The 16,209-nt window shown below is 30.2% G+C and overlaps 1 protein-coding gene, 2 long non-coding RNA genes and 2 other non-coding genes across 5 annotated transcripts; 4 read left to right on the top strand and 1 right to left on the bottom strand.

Annotated features, from left to right (window-relative positions):
- Positions 1–1,430: 1,430 nt before the first annotated feature.
- LOC136968848 (membrane metallo-endopeptidase-like 1) lies at positions 1,431–11,675 on the top strand. Its single transcript, XM_067262901.1, has 20 exons — positions 1,431–1,569; positions 6,848–6,901; positions 6,984–7,136; positions 7,221–7,304; positions 7,395–7,603; positions 7,689–7,823; positions 7,904–7,990; positions 8,062–8,210; positions 8,692–8,887; positions 8,967–9,065; positions 9,136–9,213; positions 9,692–9,795; positions 9,894–9,964; positions 10,106–10,157; positions 10,231–10,298; positions 10,638–10,768; positions 11,049–11,114; positions 11,226–11,324; positions 11,391–11,470; positions 11,538–11,675. Exons 1-20 carry the CDS (start codon positions 1,431–1,433, stop codon positions 11,635–11,637), a joined length of 2,154 nt encoding a protein of 717 aa, XP_067119002.1. The 3' UTR covers positions 11,638–11,675.
- LOC136968883 (5S ribosomal RNA) lies at positions 4,603–4,721 on the bottom strand. Its single transcript, XR_010879716.1, has one exon. It is a non-coding gene; the product is annotated as a 5S ribosomal RNA (ribosomal RNA).
- On the top strand, positions 5,467–5,585 carry LOC136968888 (5S ribosomal RNA). Its single transcript, XR_010879717.1, has one exon. It is a non-coding gene; the product is annotated as a 5S ribosomal RNA (ribosomal RNA).
- A 1,232-nt stretch (positions 11,676–12,907) lies between the features above and the next one.
- LOC136968318 (uncharacterized) lies at positions 12,908–14,702 on the top strand. The gene is made up of 4 exons (XR_010879641.1): positions 12,908–12,936; positions 12,994–13,033; positions 14,403–14,493; positions 14,592–14,702. It is a non-coding gene; the product is annotated as an uncharacterized lncRNA (long non-coding RNA).
- A 390-nt stretch (positions 14,703–15,092) lies between these two features.
- On the top strand, positions 15,093–15,792 carry LOC136968311 (uncharacterized). Its single transcript, XR_010879638.1, has 3 exons — positions 15,093–15,131; positions 15,382–15,468; positions 15,556–15,792. It is a non-coding gene; the product is annotated as an uncharacterized lncRNA (long non-coding RNA).
- The last annotated feature ends 417 nt before the right edge of the window (positions 15,793–16,209 follow it).

Here is a 16,209-nt window from a genome sequence, read left to right as displayed (position 1 = left end):
TATAATGTTAAAATATCGTCATCTTTCCTTAAATTTCGTTGTCTACGTTAGAACCTTCTATTTTCGTAGTTTTTATGATTTTAATAACTTTTTTTAAAGGTATGCTGTAGAAAATTACTTCTAACTCTTAAATCATTACTTTTACAATACAATGAATTACACAGGAGAAATAATCAGAGTACACATAACAGTCAGAATAATCTCTGCGCATCCAAAATTTAATCTAATCATTTGTCTACTGCAAAAATACGAATCGCGTATATTAATATCGCATAAAATTACTGTATTATATTTTTAATTTAATTACTTTTATGTTCGTTTTTCAAACTATTAATTATCGGCATGTTCTAGGGTCATATTATAAACACACAGTAGATCCTGTGGAACCTCCTACCTGAAGATTTCACAGTAGTGTAAAACATACCTTAAATGATCTCTTGCTTCGTCATGAAATAAAGAATCGTTCCTTTGGTTTCAATTTCGTCTTTTTGTCATTTTATGCGGCAATATTCCATACAATAAGGATTCAGTACCGAATGAATCACCGTGTAGTTCTGACTAGAAAAGGAATGGACTATAATCATTAGTCAGTTTTTTCTTCAGCGAAGTTACACTCCGTTGCAAAATTTAGCAAAAGTATTTCACGAAAGAAAGTGTGAATTTCGAAATTAAGTAGACTTTTGTAATTAATTTTTACAAAGATTTCAAGATTAATGATTAAAAAGTTCAGGAATTCGCGAACGGTGTGCGATAATAAACGAAAATTCCTCGCGATTTAGCCAAAACTATTCACGAAATACTAAATAAAGGTGACGGAATTTCACAAATTAAAGAATATATATGTATACAGTAGATCCCCCTATAACACGGTAAATAAGTTCCGTGTTGTACGAGTCACTTAAATACATGAACCAATCACAGCCCGGCACACGGGCTGTGATTGGCTCATGTATTTAAGTGACTCGTACAACACGGATTCATATAACACGAAACTTATCTACCGTGTTATAGGGGGTCTACTATATACAGCAAATAAAACTATCAAATACCGTTTTTATTTAACCTTAGAATGAGTGTATATCATATTTTAAATAATATTTTCGTATTAAAATACGTCTAAAAATAAGAAACAAAAATTAAATTTTAAATATTTTTAAAAAATTACTTAAAATATAATAAATAAGACAAGCAATAAAAATCGCCTTATGTTTACAAGGTGGCTACTAAATGTTATAAAAGTTAATTTAATTTGCCAAAATATGCTTCAGTTGCCACTGTCCATCGGATAGAGAGTGGCAACTGAAGCATATTTTGGTAAATTAAATACATGTAAATTAACTTTTATAACATTTATAAAATCATTTTTCAACTTTAAAATATGTGTGATGTTGTTTAAGTTACAAGTAACAATTGTAATTACATTACTTGGAATGGATTGCCATTTAAAAGCGTATGTTGTGTTATCAGTACACGGTGACTATTACATAAGTATTAAAGGAACTTACAACCGATTCATATGGTATATACCAATAGATCGTTTAGGAAAGAAAGTTACCTTATCATTTGGAGGTAAGAATTATAATTTTCTCTTGTTTTGAATAAAAATTATAATTTTATATGTTAATAGAGTTATTTAATACCTTAATATTTCTATGATATTATGTATATTTTATTTAAAAATTATTAAAGATTTTAAATATATATTTATTTTTTTATAATAGACTGATATGCGCGTTAAAATGATACAATAAATGCCTACTTTAACAAAATTTATATAATATTATTTTAGGCGAATTTAAGCATTCTTTGAAGCAGAGAGAATGGTTCATAGCTCGGTATAATAAATCATATTGCAGTAAATAATGTCGTTGAGCTAGTCATAAAATAAACAAGTATAGTACTTATTTTTCTGATTAAATCACTAAAGGCAAAGACGTTTATTCAGATTGAATCAAATAAAACAGGGAAAAAAATTGCATATTATATTAAATTGCATATATATTTCCTTATACTTCCATATTTACTTCCTTATTTCCTAGATTCATATAGCCTAGTTTAATTTCATATTACACAATATTTTACGTTATGAAAAATTTGTTCCGTTTAGAATTATTCAACTTTACTTTTGTAAGTGTTTTTTTAAATACTGAAATAAATAATTCTTACTAAATTACTACTGAACAAAACTTTAAAACGTTTTATAAATATTAACAAATTTTTTTTATGTTTTACCGTAAATTTTTTCTTCTATTTTCTCACTTGAAATTAATGTATCGGTTCGCACTTATCATCAGATAGATCAGAATACGTGGTCTATCTGATGATAAGTGCGTGGTTCGTGGGTTCTCGCCCCACCAATGTGGAGTTTTCTGGGTTTTCTTCACGTTTGTAACACCTAAATAGATGCCAGTTTCTCATAGAAAGTCCTCCCTTGCCGTAAACGAATAAGCCAAACCAAATCCTTATCCATGTACTTCTATGAAGCATATTATAAACTGTTAAATTATATAAACAGTAGGATAATAAGTTTCAATGACACTTCTACATTTTTAATGACAATGATTACAATTTTTTGTACAAATAAGAATTTATTATATAAGAGAGTAATAGATTCATTTAAACTATGAATAAGAAACAATATCCTATCCACTTCAATGTCGTTAATGAAATAAAATCATTAAAGGCATTGACAAGTTGATTCTATTCTTCACTAAAAAATTCAAAATATTAGATCTGGAATGTAACTCGTGTATTATATCCATTGAAAGGAAAGTACACAATACCTTATATAACGCGGTTTCCATATGAAAAGAAATCATCCCTTTTATCTTATTCCAGTAAATGTTCTTTACTTTCCTATAATATAGTTCGTCAATGTAGATTGCGTGTAAGTATGTAATTATACACCGGAAATATCCTTTGGCAATTTGTATGTAAGCTGCATTAATTGCTTATAATTCTTTTTCCTCTTGCCGTCTTGGAACTATCAATTAGATAATAGTTCATTTCATAATTGAGTATCAATCCTAATCGATTAAAATCGTATTTCACGAATTTTAAATAAGCTTTATTTTTGTTTTATAATTCACGATAGTTAATTTTAAAATTAATGTATAATTCGAATTTACAGGTTTTTCCCTACCCCTTTTATGAATGATCTGGTATACAATCAGTATTTATTTCAATGTCAGGTACTTTTCACTTGTGTAACCTCTTTCATACAAATACTGAGGAAACACGGATGGGTGAAAGAGAAATTTATATAACAAAATTTATTTATACTTCATACATTCCAGAAAGGGAACTTATCATATTTAGCTTAATGATTTTTGCGTAAATGTAAATACATGCAGGGAGTGATAGGAATCACTATTGGTGTGTAAGTTTTCTTTGAGTATGAGAAAAAGTAGCCACCTCCACCCTCTCGATGGCCCTAATACACCAGTATGGTTGATTTTTTGAGTCTTCGAGGTATGAAAGAACCTGAGGACATTGATGGTACAGCGGTTGTTCACGAAAATCCGTTTCGTCATGTGTTGCCTTTTATGACAAGGCTGTTTTCCAGCAAGTTAATGCTCCGCCTCATACAGTTAGTGTTTTCCAGATCCATTAATAACGTTTCATTCGATTTCAACATTTTTTTCTTGAAATGTAACTTTGTCAATGAGTGTAGGGAAATATAATGTATTATAGGCTGTATCTTTATTTATATTAATAATAAAAAAATGAGAATAAAAACGATAACTGTATGCAGAATTTTTGAATATTGTCTTCTATAAGAAAAACTGATTAATATAAATTATATGGTAATATAGCATAATTAATGTTAAAATAAACAAAATAAGTATTAAAATATATAAATTTCGATGTGTTTGAATATTGTTTATATATTATTTTTATATTCACTATATATTTGCCATTTTACATGCAATTGAATGAATGTATTATGGATTATTTTATCTAGGTAACATCTGTGATATTTACTTTAACCGGATCGAAAAAATGACGCCAGATACACATCCAATATGCGATTTAGAAGCTGACGGAAGCATAAATCAGTGGGTATTTTAATAATAAACACGGTAGAATCGCTTATTGTAATCACTGTGCGATTGACAAACTGATAATAATAACCGACCGATAATATTATGAGACTGAGTAAAAAAACATTGCAATTACCTAAAATATTGGTTTTATTGACTTTGTCATTAAAATTATATGTTAAAAAAAGTAAAATTATATAAATATTTATTAATCTATCTATATACTACTAAAAGCCTGATATCGTTTGATTGGTTGATAGTAATTAAATATAGATAAAAACGGCACAAAATACAATCACACTTTCAAGAATCTTACCCCCAAATTAGAATATAAACAAAATAAAACAAATTTAGTTAAAATCAGGCGACGGATTGTCGAGTTATCACCTGTTTTCTGCCCTTGACCTTTTTAAATTCACATCACTCTGCTGAAGGAATGTTCGTGTAGAACATTTTCTATTTATTCCGTACACAATAGATTCGATTGAACGGCTGTACTATATGACGTAAAAAATGTTAATATTACAAAATTCACAAAAGAACGAAAAAAAAAAAAAAATGATAGCAGCACCCGGTATTCCCAGGTCGTCTCCGTCCCAAGTACTGACCAGGCCCGACACTGCTTGACTTCGGGGATCAGACGAGAACCGGTATTTTCAGTGTGGTATGGCCGCTATCGAGAGATTGTTTCTCTTATGCTCTCTTTTATACATACTTATGTACTACTTTTATCCAAATTGCATTTTGTATTGCAATTTGAAGAGTTGTAGACTTATAAATTGCCACTGTCTTACGTCTGTCTGTCTGCATGTCTGTCCTTTCTTAATCTTGAGAACAAAGTCAGATAAATGACCGACGTGACTATATTGCTAACAGGAAAAGTATGATGTACAGGGGCAAGACACTTCTAATTTGATGTAAAGAGCATATATTTTAAATTGATTTAATTAACAATCTGATTAAAAATTGAAGTCTGGCATTGTGATTATTTATTTGTTTCTTTCACTCCAATCTCGCCCACTGCTTATTCGGCATGACATCAAATACGGTGACAGAAGTGCATGTACAGTACAGTACTTTATACTTAGCTAATGCACTCGCAATTCTCTCTAAGTTATACGAGATATAATTGGGAGAAAATTGCGAGTGATTGATGTCATAATAGCATGTTTGATGTCATGCCAATAAGCAATGGGCGAATTTGGACCTGTACGTCATACTTTTCCTGTTAGCAATATAGTCACGTCGGTCATTTATCTGACTTTGTTCTCAAGATTAAGAAAGGACAGACATGCAGACAGACAGACGTAAGACAGTGGCAATTTATAAGTCTACAACTCTTCAAATTGCAATACAAAATGCAATTTGGATAAAAGTAGTACGTAAGTATGTATAAAAGAGGGCATAAGAGAAACAATCTTTCGATAGCGGCCATACCACACTGAAAATACCGGTTCTCGTCTGATCCCCGAAGTCAAGCAGTGTCGGGCCCGGTCAGTACTTGGGACGGAGACGACCTGGGAATACCGGGTGCTGCTATCATTTCTTTTTTTCGTTCTTTTGTGAATTTTGTAATATTAACATTTTTTACGTCATATAGTACAGCCGTTCAATCGAATCTATTGTGTACGGAATAAATAGAAAATGTTCTACACGAACATTCCCTCAGCAGAGTGATGTGAATTTAATAAGGTCATGGGCAGAAAACAGGTGATAACTCGACAATCCGTTGCCTGATTTTAACAAAACTTGTTTTAAGCAAAGAAAAAACAAAGTCTCATCTGTATTAATTGTTCTTTTTAACTGATAAACGAATAAAACTGAAAGTAATTAAAATAAATAGGCACAAATGACAATGCTCAACTCAAAAAAATGATTTCTGTTAAAAAGTGAAGTTTGGCAGGTTTCGACTTCTGGGCATCTATCTTCTGAAGAATGCCAGATGAATTTTCTCCCGTTTAAAATCGTTCTTTCCTCTTTACTGCCTGCTAAGTGTGAGTATCATATAATGCAGGCAGATTTTCTCTCCATCTGTCTGTTTGCCCAAGTATGCACCTACCCTTATCATTTAGTTACCCTTTTAAGGTTACGTTACTAGTTATGCTTACAATTCGAGTGTATTTCGCACTACAAAATAGTCAGCCAACTTACAAAAACATATTTGTATGTAGTATGTACCGAGTTTATATATATATAAATTGTATAAGTATAGCCCTACGGGACTTCTAAAAGAGCCCCAGTTTGACCACCGCCAACATGCAACGCTTAAAGAATAATAACGTTTGCTCGTTCTCGGCCAGGTATTGAGGTAATAACGCGATAAAGATGTCAATTTACCTGAAGGTTATGATAACTATAACCGAAATTCCGATTATCATAAGCAAAGTTACATTAGTGTGTGTGTTTAACATATATATAATTCTGATAACATTACGGGACTGATAATAGCCGTGATTACAATAAACGAATTCGCTTATTAAAACCTTGGATTTTTACAAAAATGCATTTACATTATGATTTACAGTGACTTATACTTTATGTTACAGATTTTCGGGGAAAAGTAAAAACGATAACAACAGATTATGTATACCTGTAAGAGCTTTTTTGACTTTGATAAGCTTTATTGTCATCGCTGTAACTTTAACAGTACTTTTGGGTAAGGAAGTTAATTGTTATTTCTCATTTCATCGTAATATTTATTAATTTAACACAGGGGTTTCCAACCTTCGTCATGTTTGACTCGCTCTGCATGATTGTGCTAAAATAGAATCGTTATTCTCATTAAATATATTTTATTTTTCAAGCGATGAAACTTCAATTAAAAGATGTTCGTACTGAAGATTCTTCAACAAATTTTGGTAATTTAATTGAAATTTCTTCAAAGTTTAAATCATAATTTTTCGTATATAATTTATAAAAATTTAATATTTACTCAATTAGCTCAATTTATACTGAATTCAATGGATGAATCGGTTGATCCTTGCGAAGATTTTTATCAATTCAGTTGTGGTAATTGGATAGAGGATCACATGGATAGAAATGGAACGAATGTTTTACAAATCGTAAACGATAAAATGGAGAAAGATTTTAAAAGTTGGCAAGAATTTTTATTTAATTTTCTTCTTATTATTATTGTTTGAAAATAAGTTTATAAAATATTACGATTATTTTTCCTAGAAATATTTAGTTTAGCAAAACAGAAATATTTGCCAAGAGGCGTAAAAGAAATCATAAAAGCTTTTGATACTTGCTTAAATTATAGTAAGTAACGGATATAAATAATGGAATTTTATTTTAAATGATAAATGACAAGAAAATTAACGATTATTAACAAGTATTCTTTTCTTATAGATGGTTTGGATATCGATAAATTATATTGGATAATATATGAGGCTATTAAAGCTGGAGGTTTCCCATTGATCGATAAGACTTTTAATGAACGATTATTTTATAATTGGCCTGATGTTTATATCAAGCAATTTAAAACTTATTTCATCTCTTCCCCGTTATCGATAAGCATTTATTCGAATTTTTTAAATACGAGTGAAAATGTGATATATGTAAGCTATTGTGATATATTTTATTACATGATTTCTATTGTAGTTAATGCAAACGAATGATTTTATTTGATATTATTTGTTTCAGATCTCTGTACCTAATTCAGATGTCTCTTCTCCGAATAAAGAATTTTTACATACAATCGCCTCGTTCTTCGGTAATAATAAAACCGCTGATAAAGATATCGAAGACATACTTTGGCTTCATAATTATATTTCTAAAGTATGAAATGTTTAAATATTTATTCAGATATTAATACTTTTATTATATATAAATAGGTATTTAATTAAAAATTTCTATAGATTTCACGTCCATCCTCTGAATTATTGGAAGATGATCAGGAGTACGAGTTAATAAAGATAAATGAATTAAAATCGATATATCCAGATGTGAGTATTCGAATAGTAATAAAAGTTTTCACGTAAATTGTTATAATTGTTTTCTTTTTATATTTATTCAGATCGATTGGTTGTTTTTTCTAAAAAATCTACTTGAAGACTTTCTAGAAACAGGAACCACTATTACTGGCAACGATAAAGTCTTCTTGCTTGGAAAAACATATATTAAAACTATCTTAGAACTTCTCAACAATGGAACAATTTCTCAAAGGTTTGTTTTACTTCAAATAATTTCTCATATATCCTACTTGTAAGCTTAATTTTTCAAGAAAACCCCCCAATTTTGCTGCATTTCTCGACATTTTAAGGTTTCCTAGACCAAAAATGTGCTCTTCGGGGTCATTTTTTTGACCCGCCAAGTTATATACGACAGCCAGAAAAAAAAAATATTGTAATGTTATCAGTTAATGGATTTAAATACATTTATTTGATTTTAGTTTTTTCTAGTTAAAGCTTTAGTCATTACGATTAGTGTTACCTATGGTTCCAAAATGGCGGATCGTCTCCGATTCCAGCAAATAGAAGAAAGGAGGTTAGGTTAGAACGTGCGTCTCCACTATTTCCTTTCTTCTATCTGCTGGAATCAGAGACGAGCCGCCATTTTGGAACCATAGGTAACATTAACCGTCATGATTGTTGTTAAATTAAACACTTAATCCTATTTATTTATTTACTTATTTACTTTATATTAGGTTATTATTGAATTACGGCGGTTCTGCATTTCTGACAGAGTTATTTACGTATAATTATTTTGAAGGAAGTAGTCTAAAGTTAAAACATAACACAGCTACAAATGTAAAATGGTCCCAGTGTAAAAGATTCTTTATACAAACAGTCAGTCCCGCTTTGGATTATTTATATGGAAAATACAGAGAGGAAAAATTTATTGTAAGGAGATAATTTTCATCGTTAGTAATAAAATATACTGTGTAATGTTAATAGTTTAATGATTTTTTTTCTGTATTAGAGTGAAGAATTGATCGATTATACGATGATGGCTGTGAAAGAAATGGTAAATCAATCGACGTGGTTGGATGAACCAATCAAAGAAGCAGTCCAAGACAAAGTAAGTAGAAAATTAATCACTTTATAACGTTGTGCTTATTCAAACAATTTTTAAACATGTTTTAATATAGTTGGATCACATGATAATACACGTGGGTTTTCCATCTTGGACTCAGGACGTTGAAAAAATAGAAGAATACTTTAAATTTGTATGTACAGTAAAAGAGTATACAGTAGAGAGTCGTTAATCGGAATCAATTGGGGACTGGGGTTGTTCAGATTAGTGATTTGTTCCGATTACCGATTATGTACGAAAAAATACATTAACCTGTCCGATGTTCAAATTTTTCTCCGTTGCGTGTCGCTTCGTGTTGAATTTTCGTCGATTTTAAGCCTAACGAAAATTTTTATAATAATAATCGAGGCTATCGTATCGTTAAAAATTATTTCTTTATTTTGTACAAACAAAATAAATATATTGAAGAAAATAAAAACATGAAAATTATACTTTAGAAGTAAATCTAGTATCAAAAACGTTCGATTCAGCACGACACAGTCCGACTGAAAATCGTGCTGATTACCGGCGATTCCGATTACCGGGGTTCCGATTAACGACTCTCTACTGTATTTGGCTTCATTATATGTTATTTATTTATATTTAATAACGTCCATTGTAAATTTTTATAGCTTCCTAGAATGACTAAAAATTCTTTTGAAAATATGAATAATTTAAATAAGTTCTCATTAAAGAAGTTATTCTCACTCTATCGGAAGAACAATGATAGAACCAAGTATGTTGATTTTAATTTTGAATTAATATATAAATATTTCATAGATTTAAAATTCTGTTATCGTATTATAATCAATTATTATTATTATTTTTTGTAAGATGGCCACCGTATTCGCGATTGGCAGGATCGCAAGTTAACGGATTTTATGTACCTAATTTTAATTCTATTGGTGAGTAACTTTACGTTTTAAAAATATTATATTTTATTATTTCAACATTCAATTAAATTTTTAATTAATAACATTAAGGAGCCAAATGAATTATACATTTAAACAATTGTAATCACGAATACAATGCAGTAATATTTTCAGTTCTTCCCGCTGGTATTCAACAACTGCCATTCTATCACGCCGATCAACCAAAGTAAATATATATCTGAAATATTTATTAAAAATTATATTGGCTTATATATTTAAATAAATAATAATTTCTACAGATTTATGAATTTCGGAGGAGTGGGGTTCATATTTGCTCACGAAATTACTCATGGACTTGATAACTCAGGTATTCGTTTGAAATAATTTTACCATATATATATGACTGATATATATTAAATTTTTATTAAAAAAAAAAAATGGTTAATGTTACCTATGGTTCCAAAATGGCGGCTCGTCTGATTCCAGCAAGGAAACAGTGGGGATGCACGTTCTGACCTAACCTAACCTATTCTAATAATTTTGTTGGTAATAATTATGGTCATTTATTAGAATAGGTTAGGTTAAGTTAGAACGTGCGTCCCCACTGTTTCCTTTCTTCTATTTGCTGCAATCAGAGACGAGCCGCCATTTTGGAACCATAGGTAACATTAACCAAAAAATACATATTAATAATTTTTATTTTCAGGACGTTTAAAAGATAAATATGGAAATTTAAACAATTGGTGGAATGAGAAATCGGAAACGGAATTTGAAAAAAAATCGGAGTGTTTTGTCAATCAATACAATTCCTATCATTACGATGGACTGAGTACAACGGTAAGTCCTGTATCGTATAGAAAAAATTTTCGGATAATCGATGCTTTTCTGTATTAATTTTTTTCTTTTAATTAAATCTAATACAGAATTTTCATAAAGTGAGATATATTTTACACTTGTTACACTGTATTTTTTAATTATTATTATTATATCATTAACGTACAGTACTTTTACAAATTTATCTGTAAGACTATTTTCTACGTGTTTTCAAAGGTCGGGTTGCATATTAAATTCGAATTTATTTATTTTTGCAAATATTTTCTTTATATTTCAATTATAGGTTAATGGAAAGAAAACTTTATCAGAGAATATTCCAGACAACGGTGGAATTCGTCAAGCTTATTTGGTAAATGTGTATTAATTTCATATTAATTATATATTTAAATCATAAAAAATAAAGTTTTCGTCGTCATTTTAAAAAAAATTAATTTAAAAAATATTGAATAATTTAAATCAGGGTTATCAGAAATGGGTAAAAGATAACGGAAAAGAAAATCATCTTCCAGGTTTAGAAAAGTACAGTCCTGAACAATTATTCTTTATATCATTCGCTAAGGTAATTGTTTTTAAAAGTGAATAACTAATTTAAGGCTAAATATTTAACATATATTTTATATTATAGTCATGGTGCAGCAGCATTCATCCGCCATCGTTACTAGCAAAACTTTATGCAGGCGATACCCATTCTGCAAATCCATTCAGGTAGAATCTCAGAAACTTAATTTAATTTTATGCTTACTGATTTGATTTCTCTAATTTAATTATTTAGGGTGATCGGCAGTTTATCCAATATGAAAGAATTTTCTGAAGCTTTCAATTGTAAACCAGGATCGAGAATGAATCCCGAAAACAAATGCATCATATGGTGAAAGTATGGAATCAAATCACAAAAACTTAAATGACAATGTTGTTCAAATTCGTTTAATTTATATTTTTGTATAATAATTTTATGTTTAGTAATTATACAAACGAATGTTTAAAGTTTTGTGGTATTTTCGAAAAAAAAAATCTTAAATTATTTTATTTTTTACGAAGTTTTTAAAGTGTAAAATATATGATGTACATATTATCAAAATAGTTATTTATTTTATTTAATATTTATATGATTTTTTTTTACCTCTTAATATGATGTAATATCATAAGCGATCTCTCATAAAATTACTTATTTTACATTTATACACATAAAATTATGTAAATTTGTATCTAAAGATATTGTAAGATATATTTTTATAATAAAAAATTAATTATAAAAATTATTTGAAATGTTATTCTCTTATTCTTTCTATCTCATTCATTCTTTTTTCAATCCCCTCCTAATATTTCACTTATTAATGATTTTACAAACACAGAAAGCTGGGAAACCCTAATTTCATGTGCTATAGCTAGCTAAATAGCTAGAAAATAGCCAATTTAAAAGCTTCGGTTAATGTTACCTATGGTTCCAAAATGGCGGCTCGCCATTTTGGAACCATAGGTAACATTAACCGAATCTTCTATTGCTTTCTGTTTTTAATGACATTGCATAGATGCATAGATGTGTAACTTTTAGAAATAAATTCTTGCTATATAACACACTGAAAAAGTTACAGATGTAATAAATAATTTATTCTACTTATTTATTAATAGAATAAATAATAAATAAAAATGCGTTAATTCATTCTAAATAATAATTATTAATGCTATATTGCAAAATCAGATATTTTTAAAAACAAACGAGTAATTATTTATCGTGACATCATCACAATGCCGAACTGCAATTCAATGTTTTAATAATATTTTTAATTAATTTAATTTAAAATATATTTTCTCAATCTCAAATTAGTAGTGGCTTGCCCCTGTACATTATAATTTTCCTTTACAAGGCAAAGCAGGAATCGATTAGTGACCAGCTTTCGGAGATTACATGACCTTATTCAAGAGTTCTTATTTGTTTTTATACTGTAGGTCTAATCAAAAATTTTGGAGCGAGGATGTTAACATCTTTTAAGCTACTCCTAGTGTATTTCTGGGAAAGAAGTAAATTTATTATAGCTTTAAAATATATTCAAAATAGTTTATAACAGCATTATTTTTAAAACAATTTGATTCGGGTTAATTTGCAATGTATCATTAATAATTATATTATTTGTAATGAATCAACATTTAAAGTTACTTTGATCCAGAACAACGTGACTAGAAAAAAATATTGAAGAAAACGTATATCGGATTCATATCGTTCACATCAGCATATGAACTAGAAAATTAAAGTCAGTTTATTATTTGGAGGTAAGAATACATAGACTACAATTATGTGTATTTTATTTAAGTGTTGAGTCTTACTATCAAATCTGTTTCCATTGTTCTTTAGCCGCAACTTTCAAACGGGTTTCCTTTATTTAGATGTTTATGCTGAGCTCTAGTTTCTCAACCTAGTTTCACCAGTTTTTTAATGGACTTCTTAAGTATTTTTCAGTCATATATAACTTCACAATATAATAGAATTAAAACTTAGTTTCTCAGGTAATAAATATATAAAATTTGATGCAGATCGGGCAGAGTTTAGAAGTTAATAAGAGGGGTAAAATCAGGGCAAGTTTTTAGGTTTAAATTGTAGTCTATACTTTCCTTGGTGTCTCAAAGAATAAATACAGTAAATAAAATTTGATGCAGATAGAGCAAAGGGTATATATAGGTTCTATTTTAAAATCATTTGGCTTGTCTTAATTGCAAAACATCACGTCACCTGATAAACGATCGACCAATGAAATGTTAATATTTAAAAAATGGCCTATAATTTTATATATACTCAATATTTTTAAATAAAACAATCAAAAGGACCACAAAAGAAGTGGTCAGCTCTCGAAAATGATATTAAGCATACGCAGACTCCTTCTAGATTTTCCGGTAGCTTGGTGTCGCGAAAATCTCTCGGGGCCCACCAAGGCCCAGACGGTTCCGTTCCCTGAACACTGAGAGTTCGAGCCTCGCCAGGGTTTTCTCCGCGTCTCTAACGCCTGAATATGGCCAGTTACCCTTATAAAAACCTCTTGGAAGGCCTGTTGTTCAGCCAGCCAATAGTGCAGGCCGTATCCGACGGTGTTCCAGCAAGCTAATGCCTGACCGCACGTCGCATGATGTACTCTCACCAGCCTGAACGGAATTCATATCTTTCTTTGGTCGGTAGTCTCGCTCGATCTAAACATCCCACCAAACATCTGTGGGACCTCGTCCTACGTAAGGTACACTGGAGACCACCGCCAAATACCGTAGACGAAATACAGTGGAAGCCTTGGCAAGGGATACCTTAGGTAACCATTTATCGCTTCATTGATAGTATGCCTCACCGTATAGATGTCTGTATAGCTGCCCGTTGGGGCCATATTCGTTACTGAATAAACAGGTGTCTTCTGTTGCTTATCTTTGTTCTTTCATTCATTTGCATTTCTCTGTCACCTCTACCGGTCCTGCAATGTGCAATGTGCCCAAGCGCATTCCTTTGCGGTGTTAAGTTTTCACTTTTGAGGAGTGTAACTGGTTATTTAAACTTGCATTAAAATTAATCATTGTTTACATCATTGTTTATATTCCATTGTATTGACTGTATGTTCTGTATATTATACGAATTCAATGGATTATTACAAACTGCATTATTTAGGCAATACCGGGTGATACTTTAAAGTAACAGTCGAAAAGATGGATACAAGACCACTATCTGTATATGATAGCGAAGTTGGAGGTACAATTGTGTGAGTATTTTATTATGAATATTAAAAACTCTAATTTCACGAAAAAAAAATCATTTACATCTTTCATTTTTAACTAATTTATCCTCTATAAATAACAGAAATTTGAGAAAGAATATACTCAAAGAAAAGGGATTATGTATACCAGTAATCGCACTTTCGATTTTGTTGTTCAGTCTCATTATTGCTGTAATTGTATTAGCAGTTTCACCTTTAGGTAAGGAACGTTTATTGTTATTAGTATTATAATATTTCGCCAGTTTTATAAGTCCATATCTTAATATCTATTAATTTGAGAAGATATAATTTATTTTTCAAGAAAGAAAACCTGAACTTGAAATGTCTGAAGACGTCTGTTTAAATGCCGATTGTTTAAACACTGGTAATTTAATTTTTCAAATTCCTTCGAAATTTAATTATAAATATCGTAGATAAGAAATCATTTTATAAAATGTATATATACATTTTTTTTATTTTTATCAAATTAGCTCACTTTATGTTGAATTCAATCAAAGATTCGGTGGATCCTTGTGAAGATTTTTATGAATTCAGTTGTGGAAAATGGATAGAGGAACACCCGAAAAAAAATGGATTGTCAGTTCCAACTATTCTATATGATAAATTGGATAAAGATTTTAAAGGTTTGCAAAAATGTTTATTTTTAAATGAAATTATTTCTGTCGTTGAGAGTAAAATTCGCGATCTCCATGAGCATAAAACTCCACGTGATCAGCCCGTTGACGAAACTCGAACCCAAAACTAGAGTTTAGTGCTTTGTTTTTGGTATAATTCTGTTAAATTATATTACAATTGACATTGATGAATTGGAAAATTACTTCGAAGACAGTGATTTCGAATCAAATATAATATAATCTTTTATTTGTTTTATAGAAATGTTTAAATTAATAAAAGAGGAGAAAGATCTGCCAAGAAGCGTAAGAAACGTTATGAAAGCTTTTCATGCTTGCGTACATTATGGTAATTCACCAAATAAATATGACTTTTTTACTTCGCGTGATGGTTATGAGGAAACAAAAGGGTATTAATGAGTTTTTCTTTATATAGGTGGTTTAAATCCTGACAGTAAAGCTTGGATAAGAAATATCACTAGACAAGCTGGAGGTTTTCCATTGATTGGAGAGAATATTGTAGAATCGTCATCACATTTTAATTGGACTGATATTTATTTGAAGCAATTCAAAACTTACTTCACGAGTTTTCCATTTTTGATAACTATTGATGTAAATCCATTCGATACGAGTGAAAATATAATACACGTAAGTCATTGCGAGTATTTATATCATTCATAGGTCAGACCTAAACGGCAATCGCGATTGACGGAGTTGATCGTTGCTTTCATGGTGGGCGGGCGATCTGCAAAGGGGATGCCTCCATGAAAGACTTTCCTTGGAAAGCTGGTCTTTATTTAGGTGTTATACGGATGAAGAAAACCCTTAAAACTCTACATGGTAAGTCCGTTGGTGAGGCGTTCAACTACCAGTGTTCAGTGGTTTTATCCACTAGTGGGCCCAAATTGATCGCCTCGGGTCCTACCAACAGGGTACCCCAAATCAATCTTTTAGAAACTCATTACTATAGTAAGAATATTGAAATTTAAATTCGGACCACATCTGGAGATCGATTCAAATGAGAATGCGATTAGAGTCACGTCTTACTGGAACATCATGGTCTGAAGGTCTTTCAATTGAAGCTGCCCAA

This window comes from Centruroides vittatus, unplaced genomic scaffold, assembly GCF_030686945.1.
Source record: "Centruroides vittatus isolate TY-2023 unplaced genomic scaffold, ASM3068694v2 contig_1033, whole genome shotgun sequence".
Taxonomy (NCBI): Eukaryota; Metazoa; Arthropoda; class Arachnida; order Scorpiones; family Buthidae; genus Centruroides; species Centruroides vittatus.
This window is presented reverse-complemented; position numbering and strand designations above follow the sequence as displayed.

Excerpts from the sequence above, each read along its gene's own strand:
- LOC136968848 (XM_067262901.1), top strand. The coding sequence starts at position 1,431 with ATGGATTGCCATTTAAAAGCGTATGTTGTGTTATCAGTACACGGTGAC. Across the intron at positions 7,305-7,394 it reads TGATACTTGCTTAAATTATA|ATGGTTTGGATATCGATAAA; the intron begins GTAAGTAACGGA and ends CTTTTCTTATAG. Across the intron at positions 11,325-11,390 it reads TCTTTATATCATTCGCTAAG|TCATGGTGCAGCAGCATTCA; the intron begins GTAATTGTTTTT and ends TTTATATTATAG.